This window comes from Abramis brama, assembly GCF_963993115.1.
Source record: "Abramis brama genome assembly, chromosome: 8".
Lineage (NCBI taxonomy): Eukaryota > Metazoa > Chordata > Actinopteri > Cypriniformes > Leuciscidae > Abramis > Abramis brama.
Window position 1 is genome coordinate 26,047,955 of NC_139970.1, and position 23,306 is coordinate 26,071,260.

General features: G+C 37.3%; 3 protein-coding genes across 4 annotated transcripts; 2 read left to right on the forward strand and 1 right to left on the reverse strand.

Moving 5' to 3' along the window:
- Positions 1 to 645: 645 nt before the first annotated feature.
- On the reverse strand, positions 646 to 10,065 carry asb18 (ankyrin repeat and SOCS box containing 18). 2 transcript variants are annotated; one of them, XM_084123247.1, is made up of 5 exons: positions 9,770 to 10,065; positions 3,666 to 3,933; positions 2,764 to 3,277; positions 2,429 to 2,542; positions 646 to 2,206 (listed from the first exon to the last, which is right to left on the reverse strand). In XM_084123247.1, exons 1-5 carry the CDS (start codon positions 9,969 to 9,971, stop codon positions 2,021 to 2,023), a joined length of 1,284 nt encoding a protein of 427 aa, XP_083979373.1. In that variant the 5' UTR covers positions 9,972 to 10,065; the 3' UTR covers positions 646 to 2,020. The 2 variants fall into 2 exon arrangements, with proteins under 2 accessions (XP_083979373.1, XP_083979372.1); XM_084123246.1 differs by lacking the exon at positions 9,770 to 10,065 and adding an exon at positions 7,604 to 7,894.
- Positions 10,066 to 10,676: 611 nt separating this feature from the next.
- Positions 10,677 to 21,404, forward strand: cops8 (COP9 signalosome subunit 8). The gene is made up of 7 exons (XM_084122955.1): positions 10,677 to 10,833; positions 11,174 to 11,244; positions 11,331 to 11,379; positions 11,460 to 11,592; positions 19,578 to 19,685; positions 19,983 to 20,045; positions 20,806 to 21,404. The coding sequence occupies exons 1-7, from the start codon at positions 10,762 to 10,764 to the stop codon at positions 20,883 to 20,885; spliced, it is 576 nt and encodes a 191-aa protein (XP_083979081.1). The 5' UTR covers positions 10,677 to 10,761; the 3' UTR covers positions 20,886 to 21,404.
- On the forward strand, positions 15,133 to 17,455 carry trim63b (tripartite motif containing 63b). Its single transcript, XM_084122954.1, has one exon. The coding sequence runs from the start codon at positions 15,272 to 15,274 to the stop codon at positions 16,313 to 16,315; it is 1,044 nt and encodes a 347-aa protein (XP_083979080.1). The 5' UTR covers positions 15,133 to 15,271; the 3' UTR covers positions 16,316 to 17,455.
- Positions 21,405 to 23,306: the final 1,902 nt, after the last annotated feature.

A 23,306-nucleotide genomic window follows, 5' to 3' on the forward strand; every position in this document is an offset into this window, starting at 1 on the left:
CAGTGGTTTTCAAGACACCATAGGCACAACCTTAAAGGCACACTATGCAGTTTCTTGTATTTAACGTTACTGTCGTAAAAATACCACTCACGCAGAGCCGTCGTTTTCTGCTCCTTGACTCTTCCGACCGCGCTTTCTTCGTTTTCTTCGTCGACTCTGCCATGATTCACGTCTGAAATGCGTGCTAGTGTCTTCCATAGAGGCTGCTTCATATGTTGTTGATGTATGTAACGTTGTGCCGTAAAGCAAGTCGTGATTCTCACGAGATTTGTCGGGGCGCCACCTCTCAAACCTGCATTGCTGGTTTTGCCAGCGGCGTCCCCCACCTGCTTTGCTATCGGGATGATTCGCCCTACTACGAGTTTGTTTACCATCGAAATGATTTCGAAGCTGTTATATTAAGGTACAAATCTTGCATAGTGTGCCTTTAAGCAATGCCCTGCACTGAACGGTGGTTTAATGTCAACATTGTGACAACGCTGTAACAACCTTCACCACACAACGTAGTTATAGCAACCTTTTGGCCATGTTGTTAAAACGTTATTGGAAGTTTGGGTACGTTGTGCCAATGTTCTGTGTTTGCTGGGTAGCTACTGCTCAGTGCACCTTACAAAGCACAAACATAAAATGATTCTGAGAAATGAAGAAGACTTGACAAAAGATATTATTTTATTGGAGGACAAACAAGAATAATATTTCTTAATTAAATAATTATGCAAAAACATAAAATGAGCTGTAACTACATATTTATAGAAATTAAGCCTAACGAAGAATTCATAGCATACACATAACACTGCCATTCAAACAATAAAATGTATTGGAAAGCTAGGGTGAATTGCCCTAATATAGGACATTTTTTGCATTTCAGACTTATGTGACATATTGCCATGTGTAGCCAAAACACTAAATACACACACCCAATACCATTTTAAAATCCACAGGATGTGTCCTAATCAAATCAAAAAAGAAAATGCAGATTACACATTCATAAAAGAAATGATAGTCTCATGACTTGCACTAAGAGCATTAATGTTGTGTCCCAAATGTGGGACACTGAAAAGTCTATGATAAAAGGCCACAATCACTGATTCATGTAAAATAGAGAAATCTTCTTAAGTTAACTTGATTCTCTTGGTTATGTATGGATGAAACATGGATAATTGAACATCATTAGACAAATAATACAATATGATAGTTTTGATGCATTTATTATAATGACATTAAGCAACTATTATCATAGGCCTATGTTATAGAAAACAGTTAAATCCACAGTCAGAATTCCTGACTGTTCTCTAGTTAATTTTACTTAACAACAAATACATTCAATCACAACAGGCATAGCCTAGGCCTATGTGAAGGCAAAATATAAAATCTGGCAACTTGCAAAACCCCCACCCAAAAAACAACTCACAGATTGAGCAAACTTTAGCCTAGATTCAACCTCGAGTCAGAATTCATTCTAATATTGCACAACAACACTAAAACCCTGTAAATAACCATTTTTGTCCCCCAAACCATGCCCCACCACAAATTTTTGACTGACGGAAGTACGGTCCCACATTTGGCTAATACTGTCCCACTTTTTGAAACCTTATTTCTTAAAGTGGGACACTAGGAAATTTGGTAAAAATATAAAAAATATAGTTTATACATACAAAGTCATACTATTTTTTGATGGACAAACATTTCATAAGCACATTAGGCCAAAACATAGCTATGTCACTGACCTTTGGGTGGTCTTCACACAAGGTGTTTCTTGTTTGATGATTACTTTACCCTCATATATGACTGGACATTTGCCCACTTTAGGGCAATTCACCCTACTTACACTAATACATCAGTCTATATACTGTATGACAGGTGAAAACAGGTAAAAAAAAAAAAGATCTCTAAAAATATCACTGTATTTTCACTGCAAGTGAAATGCAAGGAAGTCAGCTTTGTCAGACTAATTTATAACGCTAAAAAAGCCTTCAGAAGTTATCTAAAGTTTTATTTGCCAAAAGGTCTGGTTCTACTTCTAGTCAATGTACCCTTCCGGTTCCAGAAGAAGATACTGCTGTAGTGGCTTTGGCACAGGGAGACTGGGAATGAGTGAGTAGCAGTTTTTCCCAAACTGTTTCCTCAGTGCAGACCGACACAGATGCTGTAAACAACGTGGTCTATACTCCAGTGCAAAAAGAGACTCATAAAAGGGTTGGTGAAGCTATAAAAAATAATCAGTGTATTAATATTTATTTATTTTGCTTCACTATGGTACAATAATGCAAACATGCATTGACTCATTCCAAAGCTGATTTGATTTTCCTTTAAGTCTTTAGCCTTGTTTTGCTACACAGTATTTGAAATAATTATGCTATAAATCATGTTTACACAGGTTTCATATAGTATGAATGCAAAGATCCTGGTGAAATGATAAGAGACTCACATTAAAGGTATCCTCAGGTATGGCCTCAACCCATTTGTAGGTTACAGGAACACGTGTGTATGAGTTAAACAGGATTTCCACCGTTTTAGGTGCCCCTGCACAGGCTGTCAAAACCTTAAAAACAAAAAAACAAACAAAAAAACATTAAATTAATTCATTTTAAAAACTGATCATATCACAGAGATAGAAAATGCATGAGACATCAGCAAATTAAAAGACTTTAAATCAGCTTTTTTCAGTAGTAAGAAAATGTTATGTAATGAAATAAGAAGAGGGTTTTTTTTATTTTTTGTCGAGTATTGAAAATGCTATTATCTAATGTTATTAGTGATCACCTTCAGCAGTGCTTGTGGCCAGACTTTAATGGAGCCGTGATTTAGCAAGGTCTGAACAACCATGTGAGGTTCCCATTCTTGCCGAACCACAGAGCTCTGTAGAACACTAGATAGCGGTGAACATCCGTTGTAGTCAATGGCATTGATATCAGCCCCATGATTCAAAAGAAGGTCCACCATCTTATGCTGAACATTGCGGGCTGCCTTGTGCAGAGGACTGCGGCGTTCTTTATCAGCTAAATTAATGTTTGCTCCATAGGCCAGGAGGAGATGACAGAGCTCGAGGTATCGTTCATCTTCGCTGTTGGCTGTCGTTTCTGGTGCGACTCCACAAACCACCCCCAGTGGTGTTTCACCCGAAGAGCTGCTATGGTTTACACAGGTTCCGAATCGTAGGTACAGCTGTGCATGGTGGGGCAGACCATGTCTAGCTGCCACATGCAATGGTGTTTCTTCCTCTTCCTCACTGGGTATGTTCACCTTGGCACCATATCTCACCAAGGCTTTTGCACAACTACAATAAAAATGTACAGCAAATGCTCAATATGAGAGAATACAAACATTGCAGCTTGAACTGATTTTTCCTAAAATTTATTATAGATAGGCCTACTTTTTGAATAATCCAGCTTGCACTGCAAAAACAATAGGTGTAATTATTTTCGGGGGGAAGAACTTGCTGCACATTTTGCACTAAAGATAAAATATTAATATGGGTTTCATACGAGTTATTAATGTAAAATAACACATAATTTGACAACATATTCATACTTTATTACTTATACTTATCAATATACTTAATTTAGTATATTTTACTATTGCGTTTGAATTCTACTCATGATAATGATAAAAATAAGGTGTATTAATACTATACTGTAGTATGTATGATTTTCAAATGATGATACCGTAGTGATTGTGGTGTTCTGCAGAGATGTAAGGCAGTCAGTCCCTCCTCTGTAATCTGGTTAGGATTAGCTCCATGTTCCAGCAGCAGCTCTACACATTCAGTGTTGGCGTTAACACAGGCCTCATGAAGTGCTGCTCTTCCTCCTGCGAGAAGGTTGGGGTGTGCGCCGTGCTCCAGTAAATACTGTAGACATTCAGAGAAACCTTGTGCAGCAGCAATACACAGTGGGCTTGTCAGTTCTCTTTTGTACTCCAAAGACCAAAGACCTGAAATGGGAAGTATTACCAGACAATCACAAGTGTGATATGTTTTTTTAACCTTTAAACGTCATTCACTACCTTCCTCCTCGTTAATTTTTTAAAGTATATACCTTCTTAGTATTCCTCAATCAATTCATTATAAACAATATAGCAAGAAACATTATAAAAGAAATGCCTGTATTCCCATTATTGTAAAAAGTACACGAGGTGTGTAACAGTGCAAGTATATTTTTTTCTGCACAACGATAATTTAATCTTTGATGATGAATAAGTGCAATTATTCACTGTATTCCACAAGGTAGCAAGGTCTGATACACGATGAAGTGAGTAACTGTAGGCAAAAACAAAACTAAAAAACATCATCAAAACTTGAAACGGCTCAGCGATTTACTGCAGAGCAAGTACTGAATGCAATCAATAGTGTCACTGTCACTTGATGGTGGATCTGGTGAAGAAGCTTTCAGCGATCAAAATATTTTGAAAATGATAGTTTTGAGAATATGTTTGAGATTGTGAATATGAGCCAGATGCTGAATGTGAAATGAGCTCTGACAAGGACAGTGAAGATGGTATAAAACATCTGCTCAAACTGAACCCTTCCAAGCTCCAAAAGGTAACAACATATGCTTTACTTTATTCTTCTGTAATTGTTACTCTAATATCAGGAGAGTTTTATATTATCGTGACAGGTAGAGATCCATCTCTGTTAGATATAGCTCCGGGTCGCTAACGCTGAATCTTACAGAAAATAAGACAAAATGTTAAAATGAGGGACTTATTAAATGTGACACTGACTGAAGACTGGAGTAATGACGACAATTCACCTTTGCCATCACAGGAATATTACATTTTAAAATCTATTAAAATAATCAAATAAATGCAGCCTTGGTGAGTATAAGAGCATTCTTTAAATAAAAAAATAAAATAATAATAATAATTTGTACTGGCGCCAAACTTTTGACCAGTAGTATATTTCAGAATAGATTCTAAAAAAGTAAATAAAATAATATTAATGAAATAAAGTAATAAGAGTAGGAATACTACAATAAAGTCTTAAAATAATAGATAATAATAAATACTCAAAATATAAAATAATAGAGAAATAATACATCTAAAACATTATAAATGCTCCACAGTAGCAAAATAAAATGTTTAATCTCTGTTATCAACTGGGAGTAAACTCAATCTTTGTTTTATCCAACAACACAACACAAAAAAGTACATTATTTTCAAAATACCTGTCCCACAAATGACTGTTTTACCTGAGGGTCCAAATGTGGTTTCTGTGTGAGATTTCCACTCGAGTTCCTCCCGGCTCACATTGTAAAACACATCAACATCAATATAGTTCCTTTTAAGGAGGGTTCGAAGCCCTCTGGAGTCTCCCTTCACTACAGCTCTATAGAGCCACAAGGAGCGTAAATGAGCTCTTTCCCAATGATCTTGTCCTAACTCACAGTTATCATCCAGCAGAGCCTGCCATCCATTCAGCTGCACAGTTGAACAGAGGTTCTCAAAGCACATAGTTCTTAGCATCTCCGCCTAACTTCTCAAATGGCCTATGCTTTCAAGGACTTGAGTTTATATAGTGCTAGTCATGTTTTCCTATGGCTTCAAGCACTTTTTGCCTCTATTTTTAGTAAGCCATTGTTCTCCATCAGTTGGTCATAGCTTACTGGCGCCATTTTTAGTTGTTGATGTATGAGATAGATGCTAAATCCTTTGAGCTGCAAACATCTATGTCCATTTGTAGACTTTTGTTTTATTTGAATAATAGACCCATCTTTCAGGTACAGTTAAGACATGCTCTGTTAAAGTAGCTCTACTACCATGTAGCCTATGCCAAAAAGTGCCTATAGCGTGACAGGTTAGATATTTATAGTAGAAGCAGAGAGTTTAATTGCAATGGCATAATCTGTGGGTTGTATGAGATCATTTTTTGTGAGGGCACACCAGGAAAATCTTTACTGGAATCTGCAGAATGAGTAGTAGGAGTGTTGCATGGAGACCGAACCAAACAGGGATCAGGGCTCTCGAGTATTGATCTGTGCATGACATTCATATGCACAGAAGATTACCACAATCCCTTAGAAATCCTGTGTCAACTCTACACAGATTCCTCACCTCAGTAATGTGCCATCCGCCCACAGACAGTGTGAAGCACAATGCTGTGAGTTAAGGGCTTTCTAAGTGATAAAAGACTTGTAGAGCGTGGCAAGTTTAGTCTATTTTAAAAGATGCAAGCTTTGTTATCCTTGCATGAAAAGCTTCAAAATGTCAGTGTGTCTCATGTAAGACGCCTGTCTCATCAAGAGTGAGTGTAGGGAATGTGAGTGGAGTTTACTAGCAGACGCGCTGTCCGAAGTCGAAGCCTGGATTACAGTATGACTCGTATGTCATACATATATATATATATATATATATATATACATATATATAAAAAATTTATGAAGACTTCAGATGCAAAAGCCTCTAAGTGCCATCTGAAATTTTCTTCTAAAATTACATTTTTATCAAGCTCGTATATTTAAGTTCAGTAATTTCACTTTAATGACAATTAATAGGTAATTTTCATTGCCATTAAAGTGAAATAACTGAACATAAACATACAAGCTTGATAAAAATGATCATTCTAGAAGGAAATTTCAGATGGCACTTAGAGGCCTTCATATCCAGTTGATGTCCAAATTTACAGCAGATCATTACCAAAATTGTTAAATCTGATTATTGGTCAATAGACTGTCAAATTCAATTGGAAACTCACCCTCATGTCATTCCAAACCCATAAGACTTTCGTTCATCTTTGAAACACAAATGGAAGATTTTTTTTAATGAAAATATCAACCAAGTACAGTTGAGGTTCCGCTTATATGTGATGTGCTCAAAATATGTGCGACGATCAATGTTTATATGCAAATAAAGGCATAAATTAAATCTGTTCATCATAAAAAGCGATCTTGTCTCTTTAGAAGACTTGGATTTAACCAAGTAGATTATTGAAAGTCTTACGGTTTTGAATGACAAAAGAACAATGATGACACATTTTCCTTTTTGGGTGAACTATCCCTTTAATACATTATATTAGTTTATTTAGAATATGATTTCTACATGTGATGTCAGAATGAGACTGCTAAAAAGATCAGCCTTTCATGCTGGTCCAAACTGGTTCTTTGCTGGTATAGCTGGTTGACCTGCAAAACAATGTTGTTCACTAGAAAAAAGAAAAAGAAATGGCATCACTGACTAGCACTAGCACTGGTGAACAACATTGATTTGCTGCACCCACTAGTCCTGCACAAAACAAACCAAACACTAAACCTATTTAAGCTATTTAAGAAGCCAGTTAATTGCACCAGCATACCTGAATCCAAATTTTGGGAACCAGTATCCAAACTTCAACATATGTTGGTTGGTGTTATTCACAACAGATGCACAACATATGCTGCCTTTCAGCAGGATATTGAAACTCAAGAACATGACTGATATGAATATCATTGAATTTTTCTATTTTAATTAGCAAAAGTCCTCTCTGAAACATTATGAATGCACAAAGTTGAGTTTACACATTTATTCACACTTCAGACCAAAGTAATGATGCTGAAATATAAACAATTCTTCATTGTCTTCCCTAAAATAATATTTTATATCTCCATCCTATTCATCAGATCTGACTCACCCTGTTTCTGAGCAGTCCACAGCAGTTCATCACTCTGAAACTCTAACACTTTGTTCAGTTGCTCTGGATCAGAGAATCCATCCTGAATGTCCCTCCAGTGGTGAGTTAACAGGTCATCGAGAACAGGGGGACAAAGAAAGTCCAACCCTGGTTGCCTATGACCTTTGGTCTTTTCTAAAGACGACCGCCTTCTCTCTGTCAAGAACGTGGCCTTTCGACTCACAGCGCCTTGGGAGAGCATGGCTAATATTGACAACCCTTTCCACTTCTTACCTGTCCGTTTTTATGGCTATTTATATTATCACTGCTGCTCTATATCCTGTATTTTTAGTACAAATGACATGTGATCAGTGCAGGGCAATTGCATGTCAAGGATGCCTTGATTATTGTTTTCACCAACAACACAGAGGCTGAGTTCGATAAATATGCCAGATGCACAGCTGAGTGGAAAGCATTGCTGGTGATATCACCACTAAACGAGCCAAGAATAGAATCCAGCTCTCCGTTTCAACAAATCATGAGGTGTGACAGCATTGTCCTCCAATCAGACTGGCCACACAGCTGCCCGGAATCTGATCCACACAGGTGCTTATACCTTGTGACCTTAATTCCAAAAGTGCCCTGAGCTGTTAACTATAATTCCAGTGATAAGTGAAAGGGCATCAATTTCTCCTCAATGAAAACTTATTCGTTTATTTAACATTATGTGCTGATTACTTGAATTAAGTCAAAACATTTGTTTTACATATAGCTTTAAGGTTTTGATTGTTTTTATAGGCAGTTCCAATGCAGTTGTGTAGGTGCATGTGAAAGTAGTCATTAGCTGACCTCACATGTTATACAATTTAAAACATCTCCCAAACAGCTGATGACATACTTGGGTATTTTATGGCTGTACTGATGAGGACAATGAGGACAAATTCAAATTAATGGTTTGTTATTTTCATGTTGATAAGCAACAAGCAGTGTTGGTTTCATGCAGGGGTCTTTTAAACACATTTAACATGGAGAAGGGACCTGTGTTACAAACCAGGGCAAGTTGCATAAACACAAGCATGGTTTTTGGTCTCAAATTAGTCCAATTGAAATTTTCATATAACTCACTTAAAAAAATGGTATGACTAGTCTTAAAGAAAAAACTTAGACAACAAATTTGTGAGACTAAGTCTAAGCAAGCAGTTTATGCAAATGGCCCCTAAAGGTTGCTTTTTAAGACTGAATTATTATAACATGAAATATCATTCCACTCAAATGCATTTACACACTTTACAAACTATTTACAAAACCAATTATGTGTAATTATTACAAATGTATAGAGTCATACAACTTTATTTTATTTTATTTTAATTTACATTTTAATTTCATTTAATTAATTTTAGGATGTGGGAGTGACAATAAAGCATTTAGCTGAACTTTATAACCATTAAGGGATGTTCTGTATAAGTTGTTTATATTTAAAATAACTACCCTGCAACGTTCAGGAAATGTTATTTTATGGTTGAAAAATAATAACCTACAAATTACCATTATTTTGGTCGAAGTTATGTTTAGATTATTTAAAAAGAACCACCCAGCAACGTTCTGGAAAAGTTATGATTGCAAAAAAAAAAAGAAACCTAAAAGAACATTCTTAGAGGGTTATTAGGCTATTTGGTTCTATTAAAAAAAAAAAGAACCAAATACTAATGTTAGGGGAACGTTCTGTGTCTGTTGGGTGTTTAACTAGCCATATTAGCGTACTGGTTTGAAATTAGCCTGCAAAACTATCTAATACAATTTTAATGATTTTATCTGCAAAAGTTTAAATGCTAAACAAAATTTGGCCAATTTTATTTTTTTCTTACCACAAAATCTTTTTTTTCTTTCTTTATAAAATCTGCATGTGCCTATTTCCAGCCTTGACAACCATTTATAAGATCTGGGAGGAAGTGAGTAAACTGAAATTATCATAGAACTCCTATTTATCTCTGGTTGGTGGAATTGGTGGTGTTACAACTCTCCCCATGTTACAACCATACCCGGTCTCCCTATTCGTATTGATTGATAGGAGAAAGAAATCTGTTCATTTTGAAATAGCTAAGTTTGAAATTCAATCTCTAGAAAAACATTTTGTTTTCCATCATACATTTTCAAGATCAAATAAGAGCATGGCTGTGTTGTACTTACCCAACAGCATAACTGGGGGGAGCTCGACATCAGGGTCTTTCATCCAATCATCATTTGACAACTCTATGACGATATTTGGGTTTTCTTTGCTTGCCTCTGTGAGAAGGGTCTGCACACATGTAGAGTCCTTACTTTGTGCTTCTTTAAGAGCCTGTACAAATTCTGATTCAACAGGGTAATCCAATACAATGTCATCTGACATTGTTTCACAACACTGTCACTGTTAGGTTTTCACCTTCCATACAATGCAGAAGACTATAATAAGTGTCATATGCTGCGCATCTGTTGTTGTTCTCGGTGGTTAGGCCTACATCTAAATATAGACAGGTCCGACTGTAAGTTGATCTAAATGTTTATAAGACTGACGTTAGCATTTATCACGTCAAAACCAATGTGAAATCTCAGTCAGTCATACAAGAGTGGAGCAAGCAAAGAAACATAGATTAATAAAGTGTATTATCACAATCGCAATATAACGGAATATTTGGTGCAACTTCAGAAAGTTTTAAACATACAACGCAAGGACTTCTCCATGTGTAAGCATTCACTGTAACAATCTTTAGGAGACGCTTCTAAATACAGTGCAGTTAAGAGAGGTGGATTATAGACACTGAGACACGCTCTTCTCTCTTGACAACATATGAGCAGCTGGCCTAGCAGTAGGACAGTCAATCAAATTTGACCTCACAATTATGCTTTTCTGAGAAGAGCAGTTCAGTGAGCTGTTAAGCCTTCTCATATCTGTGCACAAATGGGTCTCTGAAGGAAGTAGAGCGACTCTGTAACGTGCATCAATATACGTGCTAATAGGAGTAAAACTAGCCACCTGTATCTCCAGTCCTCACATTTTTGTTTTTCAGCGATACAAAAATGTAAGAGGCGTGGTGGCGTCGTTTGCTCTCCAGTCCAGCAGGGGTCAGTGTGGCGTCGCAAAGCCAGAGCAGCAGCGGTTTGTTTTCCTTAGCCGTTAGCATATGAAGCTCCTGTAAAACATGCCCGTGTCTGTTATGATGGCTGAACCTGATGAAAAGCTGCTGTTGCAGTTTGAAACTCAAGAGCTGGAGGTAAAAGCAGACAGATATATTGATTTATTAATGCGTTTATTTTGCGGATGTTTGTTATCTGCTAATCAGCTAAAGTATATGGGTCTGTCAGTTGAACAACATTAGTCATGTAAGCTAGCTCTAGGCATCATTGTAAGATAAAATAGAGACTTTTAAACTCATTCATGTGGTATGGAACTTGTGTGTAAATGTTTATGAAGTTTTGTGTGTAGTAATAGTTTTCCTTGTGCTCGTGTTTATTTGTTATTTTATTACAGGCATGACTGATTGTTTTTATACAAATTGTCATATTCATCTCCTAAATTTCATTAATTTTAAAGCATGTTACCTTGTATTGTAGGCTCCCGGTGGCATTGCTACACCTCAGGTGTATTCTCAGTTACTAGTCCTGTATCTTCTGCATAATGACATGTGAGTATGTTACATAGATTATATTTGATGTTAATATACATTTAAATTACCAGTTGATTGTCATAATAGTCACTTGCTTTATGCAGGAATAATGCTAGATACCTTTGGAAACGGATACCCCAAGCAATCAAAACAGTGAGTTTTATGTTTGCTTCCAATTAGTCCAACATAAAGCACAATAAATTTGAGAACTCTGATACAGATTTTAATTGCAGGCAAACCCAGAGCTGGCGGCAATATGGGCGGTAGGACAGCGTATCTGGCAGCGAGACTTTCCAGGGATCTACACTGCTATTGCTGCTTACCAGTGGTCTGAAAGCATTCTCCCTGTGATGGAAGCTTTACAAGGTACTGAGATCATGTGGCTTGGGGTTTATGCTGTATTCCTAAAATTAAATCTATAATGAAGATGGGTATACTGGCCTTGAACTTTTCATTTGCTCTGTGGTTATTCTTGTCTGTTTAATTAAACAAATCCTCAATTCGATTTGACATTTAAGAAATTGTAGGGTTCCGTGCTTGGCCAGATCTAGACTCACAGCCCCTTTTAGCTGTCTATATACTGGCTTTGATAATGTTAATGAAATAATGAAACAGTGTGATTAATGAATTGTTGGTTGGTCATCTTAATCAGTGGTTCTCAACTTCTCTGAGTTGTCTTACAAAAAGGCCCTCTCCATCTTAGATATTTTTGGTGTTTCTGCTGTAATCATGACTATGCTTCTTGGTTTTAATCCCCTTACACCCTGATTTCAAATGGCATACATGATGATTTCTCCTGATTTCAAGTGGCATACTTAAAATAATGGTTTATAGCTCTACAAAAAACAAACAAACAAACAAAAACAACAAGGTATCAAGTACACAGAGGTACATTATGTTACAAATTTTGTGTTGATATCTCAAAGCAATCAAAAGTTTTTGAACATTTGGAACCATGGTTCCCTTTTTATCAAAAGTCCAAAAATCTCTCTAAACATGTGTTTTACTGACATGAGAACTACTTGCATGTGTAAACACCACAAAGCATAAAAATATTAAAGTGGTTCTATTATGCCCTTTTACAAAGTCTTGATTTTGTTTTTGGAGTGTACTAGAATAAGTTTTCATGCTTGATTGTTCAAAAAACACATTGTTTCACATATTTTACATTATTACAGCACCTCTCTTCCCAGTCTGGCTCGAACATGCCGTATAGTTCCTGTTTCGATGAAGGCCCTCCTTCCAAAATACGAAAAGTGCTGTGATTGATTAGCTGGCCCAGTGTGTTGTGATTGGCACCGGTTTCCGCGTGTTCGGGATAAGTGCCGTCCCTCCATAACTGCGAGTTCTTCTCTAGTGTAAATATTACGGATGGCGTCAATTTCAAACCAATTCGAGCCCAAGTCAGACCCTGACAATGTTAATGAACAAGAGGATTGTGCAGAACGGATTTCATGCACAGACTTTGCAAGCACATATTTCACAGGACGTTTCAGAGTGGAATGTTTGTTGTAATTTCCCTACATTATAGATACGATCCACCATTTTATCATTCATATTTTTATGCTCAAACAGCAACTTTCACACTAACTGAAGTTGAAAAAGTGGAAAAGCATAATAGGGCCACTTTAATAGTTACACAGAATATGAAACAAGTAAAAAGATTCTGGTTGATTTGTGATTATCTTCCAGCACTGTTTCAGATGTGCACTCCTATTCTATGGCGCATGGTAAATTAAGACCTGTCAATCTGAGCGATCGATGCAATCCAAGCACACTCCAGCTATAAAACAGTGTCTGATTGGTAGGGATGCAGCGAAATGAAAATTCTGGGCCGAAACCGAACATTTTGGATGCACTCTGCAGAAAACCGAAGCCGAAAATGACTTTAAAAAAAATAGTTATTAATTTCATATTTTAAATTCAGTTTTTTTATTATTAATATTAGTATTAAAATATGTTAATATTAGACTTTTATTGAATCTGAGTTTAAAAAGTACAAGCCAATAAAATAAAATAACCACACTTTTATTTAAAGTAACACCAAAATTGGACAGAAAATATATTAAAATAATATTAAATATCAATATATTATTCCTCATTCAGTTCTGTGTAACATAATCAGATTTATTTTTTGACCAATTATCAAAATAATATATAGTCCAAGCTATTATTATCATCAGATCATGTGAGCAGAGTGGGGAGCAGAGAATGATATTGTAGTGTCATTTTTCCAGCTTTACCCAGCACATCTATACCACACCATGTTACAGTACAGTATAGGGCTATTGCAAACAGAGAAATTTTCTCTGCTTTGAGAAGTCTTCTACAGAGAAATTTCATGTCGGCACGTTATTTGAACAGACGTAGCAGAACATTGAGCAGAGAAAACTGGGTGTCGATACAGTTGCTTCGAAGTTGTTCAGAAGTGGAGCCGCTTGCAAAGTTACAAAAAAATGCTGCACGACAGTGAAACCTGAGCGCTGATCGCTGAGGGACGGGGCGGCATATATTTTGGGCCTTTTTTCTCTCTCGGCCAAAAAACGAAAATACCATTATATAAAATTATCGACTGAAATTTCGGTGCATCCCTACTGATTGGTCTCGCACATCGTTCCTACCCACCATAACAGAGATCCAGTTTCCATTGGTTGAACTTTCAAATGACATTGGAAAACACTGCATCATGATCACAAAAATGGCTTTAGCCAAGCAGCGTGTAATTTCACTCCGTGCAGATTTTCTCAAGAACTACACATATCTTTATGCTCTAAATAAATATGTGCGATTTACTATGGTTTGCTAATATTTCGGTTTACCAATGTTTAAATGAACTTTTTACGGTTTTACGTCATAAAATTGCAATTGGTTTGTGAGATCGGCCAGATTTACCAATCGAGTCATAGAATATGATTATCTGTGTGATTTAGCTTTCCATGCAAAATTTTAAAATTATATGCGTGTAAAAAAACCCGGCATTTAAATATGGATAGATGTGCAAAAATAAATTAGAATTTACCCTAGGAAGTGGCACACATCTTGCTCTCGAATGCAATTTCAAGTGGTTCATGACTAAACTTAGCTCAGACATTTAACTCTATTCATAGGCCAGGTGTGAATCCTTCGAATGATGACTGCTTGTAGGGACAATTTAAGTGTGGAAGTTACTTTATCATTTAAATGCTACATTTTGTTGTATCCTTTTCTTGTTCTAAGGGAGCAACAGTTCTTTTGCAATCTCTTCTCTGTATCTTCAGGGATCATGTTAAAACACAGCTTTCATTTGATCCCCACGTGTCAGCACTTGACCCACCCAGGCCAAGGATAGGTTAAAAATAACCCTTTCCATGTGTTCATGGGTTCCCTATGTACTGTGTTTTAGGACATCAACAGTTGCTTTTCACAAACAAATTACTAAAGAACATTTGAACAAGAAATTATTTAGAAAAATGATGCGTTTTGAATGATTTATGGGTTGTTCTTCAAAATAAAATATATTTTCAAAAATACTATTCCTCAGAATTTTAAGAAAAAAAAAAAGAGAAAAAAAAAAGAATGCTGGAGCTTATTAGAGTTAGTGTACAATTTGGCATTTTTTTCTTCTGAAGAAGAAATAAGAAATTAGCCATGAAAAGTCAAAGGGTTTTTGTAACAGACAGGGTTTGTTTTCTTGACATGAAACTTGTTTGTCACCACTCAAAATATTTCACCATTGAAATCTCACTGTACAGGAAAGGGTAGGAGTGTTATGGTATCATCATGACACAACACATGTGTTGTAAAGGGGTGGGGGCTTTTGCATCTCCAAAAATGAATCTTGAAAACAAGTGGATAGGAATGTGTGCTCTGATTGGTTGGAGGAATGGCATGTCACCCACTGGCCGAGGGTAGTATAAAGACCAGGGCCACTGTGCCCCAGAACAGATCTGATAACTGCAAGGGATCATTTGCTGCCGTGCCACAGTTTATTTTTTACACATTTTTTTGAGAAGACAGCCACTGGAGTGGCTGAAGTGAAGCAAAAGGAGACAAGTCGACCACCGACATGGAAATTCAGCGAACTGCCTCTTTGTTAGGGTCTCCTGGCTCCATGGAGAGCCTTGAGAAACAGCTGAGCTGCCCGATCTGTCTGGACATGTTCACTAAACCGGTGGTGATCCTGCCCTGTCAACATAACCTGTGTCGAGGATGTGCTAGTGATCTTTATGACTCTCGAAACCCTTACCGTTTCTCCGGTGGTGTCTTCCGGTGCCCTACTTGCCGATTTGAAGTGGTTCTCGATCGTCATGGCGTGCATGGACTTCAGAGAAATCTTCTAGTTGAGAACATAATTGACATATACAAACAGCAGCAGGAGGGTGGAGGTGGTGAAAACACCACCACAGAAACTTCGATAAAACCCAAAAGCTCCAAGGAGCCATTGTGCCAAGAGCACGAGGACGAGAAGATCAACATCTACTGCGTGACTCACCAAACTCCCACTTGCTCTATGTGTAAGGTATTTGGCCAACATAAAGACTGTGAGGTGTCACCACTTGCTAGTGTCTATCAGGCTCAAAAGGGAGAGCTGAGTAACGCCATTGATGCTCTTGTGGCAGGGAACGGTCGCCTTCAGGCGTTGCTCAACCAGATGGAGGAGGCCTGCACAGTCGTTCAGGACAATGCTCAGTGTGCCAAGCAAAGGCTTGGTGAATGCTTCGATTCTCTGTACGCAGCCTTGGAGGAGCGTAAGAATGCTCTCTTGGAACGTATTGGCAAGGAGCAGGATGAGAAGGTAGCTGCCCTCAGAAGTCTGGCTAGGCGTTATGGGGATCGTCTTCAGGCAGCCACAGAGTTAACGGACACTGCAGTGCTGGCGCTGGAGCAAAGTAGTGCCGCAGAGTTCCTGCAGGCCTCCAAGAACCTGATTGTCCAGACAAAGGATGCGGCGAAGAGCTCACTTGCTGAAGAAAGGCCGGAGCCAGGCTTTGAAAGAATGGACCATTTCACTCTGGATACAGAACATGTGGAGACTTTGTTGGCCAAGATGGACTTTGGAGCAGATGAGGAGGAGGAATTTGAAGATGCTGAGGATGAGGAAGAGGAGTAAATGGGTTGCAGTAAAGGAAGAGAGTCTTGGAGGTCAAATAGGATGTGAGGAACGACAAGAAGATCAAGCAAGGATGGTGACAATGAGAAAGAAGATGTTTTAAATGTTCGTATATCACTGCTAAGCAGTGTCAGCATTTCAACTCGTATCATCATAAGAATATTTCAGATTAACTAGGTGCCATTTTTATACTTTTTATAATGTAGTTAAAATTCTGCTGTTGTCACTTTAGAAGTTATCTTCATACTTTCACATTTGTTTCACAAAAAAATTGATCATTGTTGTCATTTCACGAAATGTGGTTATGTAGGTCTGTTTGTTCAGTTTACTCAAATGTGGATTTAATGCTTTGGTATTAAATAAAATTTTCAAATGTGAGATTTGAGTTTATTTATTTATAAATTTTATTATTATTATTATTTTCTTTTTAGATGTATAAACCAAGTTACACATTTAAAGATGCAGTTTAAATAGAGTATCTTGGACTTACTCTAAAGGTAACTGTTTACAAGTGAACTCTGTGCACTCTTTACTCTCAACTTCTCTGGTTAAAGTCACATGCTATTTTTAAAAGGAAAGAAGATGAGATATGGCTGGGGGGACCTTGGGGTAGGATACCAGAATAGGACAGATGGACACCACTCCACCTCCCCCCAGCACTGCCTTGCTCAGCAGCTCTTGCTATTCATGATAGAGGGTCAAGGCAAGTGAGGAATCAGGTTGTCTATCATGGATTGACAAGCACTTGGAATGACTGTTGTTAAAAATAAACAAGCAACATACAATAAATCCCCTAAATGTACCTCTATTCAAGTTTTCTTGTTGCTTGTGAGGTGCTAAGACCAACTTTTTTTTTCACACATTGGGTGTATCTGGTTTTCTTTCTGTAGAGGTCATTCTTGTATAACATGTTCTTGTCTGCCTGTAATTTCCAAACAACAGTCTTGTATTCAATGCTGTCCTCCTTGGTGTTGCATACCAGTAGCTGTTAGTAAACACTGTTGCTATGAGAGTTGCTATATATTTAGTTCAAGGGCTTAAAGTGTTTAGAAGTGTCTGTAAGCCTTTGAATCATACTTCTCTCCATTATAGCAAACAAAGGAATATAAATAATTTAATAAAACCAAATATTTATCTGTTTTTCATGTATCTTCTTTAGGTTAACCTTGGGTTTATAGATAATGTCACACAATTCATTTAGTGCTTTCACAACATTACTTAAAGTCTGTTTCAGTAATTGGAAGTGTGACAACAAATACATTTACAGACATCATCACCTTTCAATCTTGATAACATTTGAAAGCAACATTGTCCTCTCAATTTGCTTAATTGCACTATAAAGTAATTTTTAAGCAAAATGATTGTACTTTTGTTTAATAATCAATAATCAAATTTCTCAATGCATAATGCAACTTGAAAGTTTAAACAAACATTATTTCAGTTTGTTTCACTTAAACATATTTATATGTAAAGTAAGATTTAAAACTATAAACGCACATTTCGCATAAACATTTTTACCATTAAAAGTTTGGTGTCATTAAGATTTAGGCTATGTTTTTCAAAGACGTCTATTATGTTCACCAAGGCTGCATTTATTTGAATAAAACTATAATAAACCAATAACATTGTGAAATATTATCAAAATGTAAAAAAAAAAATGTATAATTTGATAATATGATAAATTTCATATATTTGGAAATGTTATTTATACCTGTGTTGGCAAAGCTGAATTTTCAACAGCCATTGCTCAAGTCTTCAGTGTCACATGATCCTTTAGAAATCTTTCTCATATGCTGATTTGGAAAATGATCAAGTATGATTTATTATTATTCTCAGTTGAGAATTATAATAGAAGGGTCCGTATTGAGCCCAATTCTATTTTCCCTGTATATGTTACCTTTGGGGTCTATTTTCAGGAAATATGAGATCTCATACACTGTTATGCTGACGACACTCAACTGTATGTCCCATTACACCCAGTTGATAAGTCTCCTCTTCCAGCATTGTTAAGTGTCTTGAGGCTGTTGAATGCTGGATGGCTAAGAATTTTCTCCACTTAAAGGTGCCGTAGGTGATTCTCTGCAGAATTATTTTTTTTTGTTATGCTGGTTGAAAGTCTCCAAATTATCATGATAGCAACCCCTCTGTTAAGCGGTCTAAATGCATTTTTATGAATATATGTTGTCTGTAAAAGGTGTAGTACCATAGAATGTTGAATCGTTGCGTTCGGTCCGAACGATCCTATAGCATATGTTCCCTGTTGGTCAGTGTGTGTTTGCATACCACTGCGCAGCCTGTAAACGCAAGTCATCAGCGTGTTCACGTACGTTGTGCAGACAGAGCGAGAATGGCAGGCAAGCAACAACAACCATACTCTCATCGTGGAACCCCTGGCATGCAAGAAATATTACACACTGACAAGTTTTGCTAGCTAAACAAACCGAAAACTTGCTGCATATAATTCCGTTTTTAAGAATTTGTTTACGTTTGGTATTGTAGTACTGTTACTAACTGTACTATAAAGTTTTCTCACCGGTGAATGACACACTATGTATTGCAGTAACGTTGTCTTCTGGGCTGTGCACGTTAATGCTTTCAGGAGGCGTGGCTTTGGTCAGCGGGGCTTTTTTTTTTTAGTGCTATCAGGCTAAAGTTAGCATTTTCCCAGATGTCCTACTGCACCTTTAAATGAGAGCAAAACGGATGTTGTTGTTTTTGCCCCTCTTAGCTCATCGCCCCTTATCTCTAACTACTTGGGGCCCCTCGCTAGAAATGTTCACCCATACGCAAACAATCTGAGTATATATATATATATATATATGATTTTTAAAATTGTAACTGGCCTCACTCCCTCTTATCTGTCAGATCTTGTTATTCTACACCAGCCAGGAAAGAATTTGAGAGAAACTTTTGCTTCAGGTACAGCGGTCCCGTACCCGAATAACTTACCGCTCTCCATCTGCTCTGCCCCCACTTTGAATGCTTTTAAAATGGCTTTTACATCTTGGCTTTTGAGTCTGACCCAGGAGAGAACTAAATATTAGTCTTTTATGTTTTTGTGTTTGTCTTTGTTTGGTTTTCTTGATTGCTGTGTACAGCAGCACTTTATTTAAGAAAGAAACTGAACTAATAAACTAAGTTGAAAACATGCGTGTTGCTTAAGTCTGTGTCAGTTCTTGCTGAATAAAAGTATTACATTTGGTAGATTGCCACCTCTGGAAAACCTCTAATTTGTTTTTCTTGCATTTTGTGTTTCTTGTAGAGTCCACCCGTAGGAGGGCATATGGTCTTGTAGCTCAAGCTTACACCTCTATCAGTGCAGACGACTTTGCTGCCTTTGTGGGATACTCTGTAGAAGAGGCGGTTAAAGGTATGTAATCCTAGACAGAGTGCCACAACACACACGCACACAAACACACATACAGTATGTATATGTATATGATGATTTTTATGTAAATAAAATATTTTGAAGAAATATATTTAAACATGCCTGCAATTCTGTTGGAGTTCTTTCACACGTGTTTGGTCATCACTAGAAAAGAAGTTTCTTTTGGCTGTGACTATTTCTTGATCTTCTGCAAAAGCAACTTGTATTGGTTTAGAGATGTGCAAACCCTTTATTGTGCGGCACTTTGTAATGTAAATGTCCATTTTTCTTTCACTTAAGGTGTAGTTAGCCATGGGTGGCACGCAGATCCAAACACCAGGATGATCATGCCACAGAAACCAGGTGGGGGCACTGTTTCACTTCTTATAACCAACAAGAACATATGTTTTTTTGTCCACTCTATGACTCATTCCTCCATAAGGTTTTACTCATGGCCCCTCCTCTGTATAAAAACCTTGTTCCATTGAGTTAATGGTTCTGCATGGTTATTTCACAACAAGCATGTGAATGGGTCACTTCACTCCAATTCCATTTTCATCCTGCTCTCATGTTCGTTTCTGATTGGCTCTCAGTTTCTTGAAGATTCCTTCATTTTGTAAATGGCATGAATTTCATTCGTTTTTGGTCACCTTCTGTTCATTGTTCTGAATCATGCTGCTCTTTGCGTTTTGTATTGTAGTGCACACAGCTTTTTATGTGTTTGCCTGTAACTGTTGAGAACCATTTTTACGAGACATGTTTATTACAAAGAAACAGGAACAAGCAGCATCTGGGTTTTTGCATGGGCCTCGTGAGACAGCGCAGATGTCTGTAATGCATTTGAGTAACTGATGATTGAGAAATTATTCCCAGTACTGATGACCTGCAGCTCTCACTAAAAGCAGCTAAAGTTTATCAATTCAACCATTGCCATGACATTTTTCTTTCTTGTGCTTTTGCATCTGCAACAGCCTCTCTCTCTCTCTCTCACACATTCATGCATTTATTCTGTGGCACGTCTTTGTTTACATTCACATGTCTATGTGTTATAGAGCAGATCATAGATGATTTGAAGGAATCCCCGCTCCTCTCATGTTTCTGTTCTGCCTTCCCCTCTCTCCAGATCCGCCCCCTGTCTCTCTGGTTCCAAACGAACAACAGCTGGCCAGACTCACTGACTACGTGGCTTTTCTTGAGAACTGATAAGCAATCCACTTTCTCCCATCCTCTTCCTCAACACCTCTCAGATACTCAGTTTTATGGGGAAAAAACCCTCTGGTGTCCAGGACCACACACACACACACACACACACACACACACACACACACACACACACACACACACACACACACACACACACACACACACACACACACACACGCGTCCTGCTCAGTGATGGAGCCGCCATCTTTCTCTGTTCTGCTTCTTGAACTCATCAACCACAGTGATATAGGACAATTTCCAAATGGTTGTACTTGTACAAATTTTACATCTGCTTTGAAATATGGCACTGCTGTCAATATTGTAAATTATTATTTTTCAGCATAAATACTCCACTGTATGAATATATTGTTCAGGCCATTTGTGCTGTTTTGATGTTAGTTCAAAATTTGATCTTTGTGTAATTTCGGTCCAACGAAGACGATGGTTTGTGATGGTTAAGACTTTCATTTCCATCTGTTGTACAAAATGACTCATCGGAATAAATCACCACATTTTTCATTATGCGTAACTTCAATTTTATCACATTACAAATTTTGGCACATCAGGTAATCGAAATGACTTCTTGCAATATTTAACACCAGTCTCATTTTTAAAGCCATGCATATAATTATATACTATGTAAACTATATTCTCTTATGTTGATGCAGTGAAAAAATAACTGAAAGTTTACTTGCATTTTGTTGTTAGAAAAATGAAGCTTATGAAAATCTGATTATTAGGCAGAGTTTGCAGTGAAGGAAAAATTCAGTTTATAATAGCCAAAAAAAAAACAACAACTAATAATTGTTTAACAGTGGAAACAACCGACAGCTTAAATCAGTTTATTTTGGGAGACACACAGTTGTATTTAAGATGTTTTCCACGTTCCATGTTGTCTGACAAATGTTCTGTTGACAGTGCATCTCTGTCTGCTATTCAGATGTTTTGCACTGCCTTCTTGGTTTCTCACGCAGAGTAGTTTTGAAAAAGTAGAGGAAACGTACCAGCTGTTGGCCACTGTCACATCCTTTCAGCTTGAGAATAAAAGTGCACTCCATATGTGCTGAGACAGTGGGCACATATGGTACTGTGAGAATATTAAACCCATCCATTTTACTCTGTCTTTGAATTTTATCTTCCATATTGCATTTTTTCATCTTTTACATTTTGAGATTGCACCAACTTTGCAGATGCAGTTTATTGTGGAATATGTGGTTAGGTGTCTTGTCCAAGGGCAAAATGGTCAATGGGGAAAGTGCCAGAACTCTGGCATGTAAGTTCACTGTTTGCCCCTATCTGGAATAAAACCTTCAACTTTTATTCCAGAGCCTGAACTGTTTAGTTCATAATAGCCTTTTCAAACATTTTAAAAGAGACTTGTTATTTGGACTTAGAGCAAAAAAAGTTACAAAAGCTGTCACTGGGACAGTACCCTTCAAAAGGGTTCTAATATGTACCATTTAGGTACTAATATGTACACGTTTGGTACCAATATGTACCTTTGAGGGACTTATGTGCACTCTTTAGGTACAAAGGTGTACCTTTTGAAAAGGTACCGCCACAGTGACTGCTTTTGTACCTTTTTTTCTGAGAGTGCATGATCCTTTGCACTACGGTCTATTTTGTCCTGTAAAAACACAAAACAAAAAATACTGACATATTCCTCATTTGTGTGTGCATGCATTTCCTTTGTGTTTTATTCTGTGACCAGGACTGGCACTCCTGAGAGGTGAATGTGTTAAACTAAAACTGTGAAACCTATAGATGTTTTTTTTGTTTTTGTTTTTTTAATTATCATTTGTACCAGCCTATTTTTCTTGTATTTTATATCTCATTTATTATGTACTTTATTTTTATTTTTATTGATCATTCCAAGTGATGAAAAATCTTCAAAGGACATATTTCCAGATCTGAGGTCATCATTGACCTTACACTACTTCAAGCAGTAATAAATGCAGGCCAGCTGAACTGAAGTCTTAGACATCAGGAGCGGTCAGGGGTCACAGACAGGCTTTACTGGAGCAGCTGCGGTGCATGTGTGTGAAACAGCACAGCCATTTGTTAACTTACTGCAAGGCCAAATGAAACTGATATCCGTTCCTAATCTTTGAAAGTTGGTGCTTTTTTGCTTGCTTCATTTTTTTATTTTTACTTGAGAAATGATAAATCAACATTATTATGATGGTGTTTTTCTTTGCTTAGGCCTAGTGTCTTCATAAAACAAGCACTCCTGAGGGAGGTTTACAAAACCAGATCTTACCTCTTCTTAGACAGATGTTCGTAAAGTGCTATTTGCCATTCCTAATGAGTTCGCTTTTAAGGGTTAAGGGTTATGTCTGTATCCCATCATGCTACATGCCACAGAGGTGACGTGCTGTAAAGGTTAGCAGATTTCAAATCCTTCTCCTCTACCAAACTCTC

Excerpts from the sequence above, each read along its gene's own strand:
- asb18 (XM_084123246.1), bottom strand. The coding sequence starts at position 7,844 with ATGCTCTCCCAAGGCGCTGTGAGTCGAAAGGCCACGTTCTTGACAGAG. Across the intron at positions 3,278-3,665 it reads AGAACACCACAATCACTACG|TTGTGCAAAAGCCTTGGTGA; the intron begins GTATCATCATTT and ends TTTTTATTGTAG. Across the intron at positions 2,207-2,428 it reads TACCTGAGGATACCTTTAAT|CTTCACCAACCCTTTTATGA; the intron begins GTGAGTCTCTTA and ends TATTTTTTATAG.
- cops8 (XM_084122955.1), top strand. The coding sequence starts at position 10,762 with ATGCCCGTGTCTGTTATGATGGCTGAACCTGATGAAAAGCTGCTGTTG. Across the intron at positions 10,834-11,173 it reads TTGAAACTCAAGAGCTGGAG|GCTCCCGGTGGCATTGCTAC; the intron begins GTAAAAGCAGAC and ends CTTGTATTGTAG. Across the intron at positions 11,245-11,330 it reads TATCTTCTGCATAATGACAT|GAATAATGCTAGATACCTTT; the intron begins GTGAGTATGTTA and ends TGCTTTATGCAG.
- trim63b (XM_084122954.1), top strand. The coding sequence starts at position 15,272 with ATGGAAATTCAGCGAACTGCCTCTTTGTTAGGGTCTCCTGGCTCCATG.